General features: G+C 41.3%; 1 protein-coding gene across 1 annotated transcript in view; it reads left to right on the forward strand.

Annotated features, from left to right (window-relative positions):
• Positions 1–3,394: 3,394 nt before the first annotated feature.
• Positions 3,395–5,361, forward strand: part of LOC141437532 (cytoplasmic dynein 2 heavy chain 1-like) — a 16,209-nt gene continuing 14,242 nt past the window's right edge. The window contains exon 1 of the mRNA XM_074100962.1: positions 3,395–4,226. Coding sequence (XP_073957063.1) covers positions 3,395–4,226 — 832 coding nt within the window. The remainder of the gene's footprint in view (positions 4,227–5,361) is intronic.

The following is a 5,361-nucleotide window of genomic DNA, read 5'->3' on the forward strand; positions in this document are numbered from 1 at the left end:
TAAATTTATTTTGTTTGGCTTGTGATCGTAATATCTCGATAATGTCATCTTACTGTCAATGTCAAAATCACAGCTGATCAATTATGCTATTGTTAACAAACGAATATTTTTGTTATGTTGGCTAACCTGAATATAAAATAGTTGTTAGAATAAAGGAGGTTACGTACTCTGTTCTGACAGGCCGTTTACAATTTTGATATTTTTTTTAATTTCATACTTAGATTCTCGTGTTCTCCTGTCACTGTTGTTATAGCTTTGTTAATATGTCATTTATTTTTTCTCTGTGTAAATAAAGATTAATTATATCTAATTAATCTTATGTTATTAATCTTCTCCATATTCCATCTCTATTTATAATGTGCAATTAGTGCTATAGCGATAGACACTAATAGGTAATTGGCCCGACACGTAAATTATGGCTGAAAGAGGAGACAGAGAAATTGCAACGTCCAGTTCTGGCAGCAGTGGTTTGCCATCCCTAGAGAAGCTAGATGGCAACACCAACTATGCGACGTGGAAATTCCTCATGGAATTATACCTTATCCATGACGACTTATGGGAGTACACGAGTGCTACACCTGCGGTCGGCGATGTTGCTGGTACGAAGCGTGATCAGAGAGCACGTGCAAAAATATGCTTGATGATCAGACCCACTGCTTGGTGCATGTCCGCAATAGCAAAACGGCTAAGGACGCTTGGGAAGCCTTGAAGAATGCTTTCGAAGACAAAGGTCTGAACAACCGCTGCCGACTTTTGACAAAACTAGTGAGCATGAGGCTCGAACAATTTGCTACAATACGCGAGTATGTGACATCTGTCCTAACAACGTCACAAGAGTTGCTGGACCTTGGGAAGGAGGTTGATGATGAGCTGTTGGCAGCTCTACTCTTGCAAGGCCTAACCCAGAGTTTCAACCAATGAGGTTGGCTATTGAGAATAGCAACATAGATCTGACTACCGATTATGTAAAAACGAAGCTGTTCCAAATGGAAGATACTTACGCTGCGAGCTCCAGTGAGAAGCCGTCATCATCGGCACTCCTTACAAATAAGTACAAGGGCAAGAGTGCTCCTAAGAAGAAGACTAGAGGAAAGGTCAAGTGCTTCATTTGTGAAGGACCTCACAAAGCACAGGATTGTCCGGAGAACCCAAACAAAGGAAGGAGGCGCTGCAGGCCTATGCGTTTGGGACACTGGCAAAACCAGACGCAGAGGACTGGATCATCGATTCGGGAGCGTCTACGAGCATGACGAATCGAAAATCATGGTTCAGGGACCTAAAGTGTACTTCTAAGCCGTTGAGAGTGACATGTGCTGACGGAAACGAGGTTTTGGGTGAAAGCGAAGGTACGGTAGTTTGTGAATCAATAGATTTAACAATCAGTAATGTGACGTATGTTCCTAAATTAGCTTCTAATTTATTGAGTGTAAATGCCATTGCGAAAAAGGGTCATGTAGTGGTATTTACAGAAAAAGGCTGCGACATCTTTAAGAGTGACGAATGTGAGATTAGAGGAAAGGCTGTAGTGAAAGGTGTGGTAGAACGAGGCATTTATAAAATCAAGTGCTGTTCACAGGGTTCTGCGCTTTCATCAGCAACTGAAGGTGACCAGCTGATGCAGTGGCATCGGAGGATGGGACATCTCGGTATAAACAATCTAAAATTACTCAGAGATAAGATGGCAACTGGGGTAAGTTTTCCCAACACTATAACTAAACTTGAGTGTATACCTTGCATCATGGGGAAGCAGACCAAGCAACCTTTTCAAAAGAACAAAGCCACAAGGAGCACCGAGGTACTAGGCTTAGTACACTCCGACGTATGCGGACCTATGGAGGTACCTTCTGTCAGCAAGGCCCGATATTTTTTAACCTTTATTGACGATTTTACTCGCAAAACCTTTGTATATTTTTTGAAACAGAAAAGCGAAGTTTTTGGAAAATTTATTGAGTTTAAGGAGTTTGCTGAAAATCAAAGTGGAAGGAAACTGAAGATACTTCGCACTGACAACGGTACGGAGTTCGTCAATAAACAAATGGATAATTATTTGAAAAAATTCGGGATTCAGCATCAGCTGACTGTTGATTATACGCCAGAGCAAAACGGAGTCGCAGAACGTGGGAACCGAACTATCAACGAAAAAGCAAGAAGCATGCTACAGGATTCCGGTTTGGCTAAACGTTTTTGGGCAGAGGCTGTCCACCATGCCGTATTTTTAAAAAATCGTTCACCAACGTTAGCGGTGAAGAACAAAACACCTGAAGAGAAGTGGTCAAGAGGAAATGTGACCTAAGTATGGTGAAGATTTTTGGATGCAAAGCTTTTATGCACATCCCTCAACAAAAGAGGAAAAAGTGGGACCCAAAAAGCAGAGAGCTTATTTACACAGGCTTCTGTGACGACTCAAAAGCATACAGATTAGTCGACCCACTTCTGGCGCAGTGTTTAAGGCAAGAAACGTAGTATTTTTTGAAAACCAAATGCATCACCAGCGTTCAGAAACAGAAGAGCATCCGGAGGTGATACTAAATCTGTCTGAAGATAATGCAGAGAAGCAACCGTCACGTCAAAGCAACGTAGAGTCTGAGCCTGAGAACAGATCGTCAGCCTCAGTGTTTCGTGGACGTGTTGAAAGAGAAACTTCTCCTGATTTGGAAGATACTGTTGCTAGAGTGGAACACGGCATTTCTGGATCAGAAGATGAGAATCCTGGCGTAGAGTGTGAGGTTCCTAGAGCGATACTAGTCAATACGAGCCAAACGCAGACTCTGATTTGGCCGAGTTTGAAGACTGTGACTCGGTATCAACTCTTGACGAAGAACTCGAGGAGGACTTACAGGAGAGGTCACGGAGGTACCCCCTTAGAAACAGAAAGCCCACTCAGTTTTCAGATTATCTGCTCTATCAAGCCACTGAATCTGAACAGGATCCCAGTACGATTCGTGAGGCATTGTCAAGGAGTGACAGTAAGGAGTGGAAAGCCGCCATCCAGGAAGAGCTGAATGCGATAAAGAAACAAGACATGGGTCTTAGTCAAACGACCCCGAGAGATGCAACGTCGTTGATTCAAAATGGATTTTTAAAATCAAAGACGAGGGGAGGAAGAAAAAATACAAGGCTCGTCTTGTGGCTCGTGGTTTTAGCCAAAGATACGGAATTGATTATGATGAGACCTTCTCCCCGGTCGTAAGACACAGTTCTCTAAGAACACTGTTAGCATTGGCAGCTGCTTATCGCCTAAACATAGATCAGATGGATGTGAAAACGGCCTTTCTCAATGGAGATTTATCAGAGACTGTGTTCATGAAGCAACCCGATGGGTTTGAGGAAAAGGACCAGACTATGTTTGTTTGCTGAAACGGTCCCTCTATGGCTTGAAGCAAGCCCCTAGAGCATGGAACACGAAGTTGAACATAGAGTTGTTACAACTAGGTTCGCGAGATCCAAAAATGAACCTTGCGTCTACATAAAGTCAAGTGGAAGGAAGGTCATTATACTTGCTGTTTATGTAGATGACATTCTCATTTTATGGAACAACAAAGAAGAACTACAGTGCCTAAAAAGAGACTTAATGAGGAAGTTCGAGATGAAAGATCTTGGTCAAGCGAAATTTATTTTGGGAATTCGAATCACTCAAACCGAAGCTGAAATCAAAATCGACCAAGAGACGTACGTCGAGAAGATCTTAAAGAACTTTAATATGGTTGACTGCAAGGTAGCGTCAACACCATCGGTACCTGGACAAAAACTAGAAAAACCAGGACCAACACATAAACCGGATGCTGGCACACCATATCAGAACCTGATTGGATCGTTGATGTATTTGTCAGTTTGCACGAGGCCAGACATAGCACATACAGTCAACCATCTGAGCCAATTTAACACCTGCTTTACTGAGGAGCATTGGATAGCAGCGAAACGAGTGCTCAGATTCCTTAAAGGTTCCAAGAGTCATGGACTGACTTATAGCAAAACGGACAAGAAGGGATTAATGGCTATGCAGATGCGAGTCATGCTACATCCTATGACAGAAAGTCATATCCGGATTGGTGTTCCTGTGGAAGGAGGAGCGATCTGCTGGGAAAGCAAAAAGCAGAAAACTGTAGCACTCTCTACTGCAGAAGCCGAATATGTTGCCATCTCGGAAGCAGCCAGAGAGGCAATATTCTTAAAACGGTTTATTGCTGAGATTACCGGAGAACAGGAGAGACAACTGACTATCTTTAGTGATAGCCAGTCAGCAATTGCTATTGCACAGAATCCTGTGCATCACCAACGCACAAAACACATTGATGTGCGCCACCACTATATACGAGAAGCGGTTGAGAATGGGCATGTTCGATTAGAGTATGTGGAGACCGGGCGAATGGTGGCGGATGTACTTACAAAACCCTGTTAAAGGGCAAGTTTACGTTGTGTGCGAGAGGTATGGGTGTAGAGTAATGAAATTAAGGAGGAGTGTTAGAATAAAGGAGGTTACGTACTCTGTTCTGACAGGCCGTTTACAATTTTGATATTCTTTTTAATTTCATACTTAGATTCTCGTGTTCTCCTGTCACTGTTGTTATAGCTTTGTTAATATGTCAATTTATTTTTCTCTGTGTAAATAAAGATTAATTATATCTAATTAATCTTATGTTATTAATCTTCTCCATATTCCATCTCTATTTATAATGTGCAATTAGTGCTATAGCGATAGACACTAATAATAGTTAGTTACGTTTATTTGTGACGCTACAATATTTTTGTAACACATTTGTAACTGGTCCAAATTGTAATAGAACTAACCTCTCACGAAAAAATATTTTAACAAAAAATGGAACATACCTATGATTGGAACAGACTACAAAAACCTGAAAATAATGTTCTTCTAGTATGAAGTCGGTGCCTCAGCATGAGCCAGCACGAGCGGACCTATATAGTCGTCTACCTCACCTACATACTATGTATATTGTATAGGTATATTTGGCATTAAACGGGCTCGTAATTTTTTTTCATTGTTTTTAGTAATTTGTAGCCAAAGTGCATCTCACACAGATTCCATTAAACCCAAACACGGCATAGTTATATTATTTTACAATGGAGTACTGGTACAGTCGCCATCAGATATTTCGGGTGATCAAAAATATCGAAACATGAACTCTAATACTATAGTAATAAAGTGCATACTTCGATATTTTTGACCACCTTGGCCGCTCTGAAATATCTGATGGCGACTGTACCTAAGGTCTTCTTAATCAGGTCCAGTTCACCAAATTATACTTTCTGAATGTAAATAGTTGACTTGGTGTTAAAAATGCCAAAATCGATATGTTATCGCGTAAAAAAAAAACAGACTACAGACGAATTGAGAACCTCCTT

This window comes from Choristoneura fumiferana, chromosome 18 (assembly GCF_025370935.1).
Source record: "Choristoneura fumiferana chromosome 18, NRCan_CFum_1, whole genome shotgun sequence".
NCBI lineage: Eukaryota > Metazoa > Arthropoda > Insecta > Lepidoptera > Tortricidae > Choristoneura > Choristoneura fumiferana.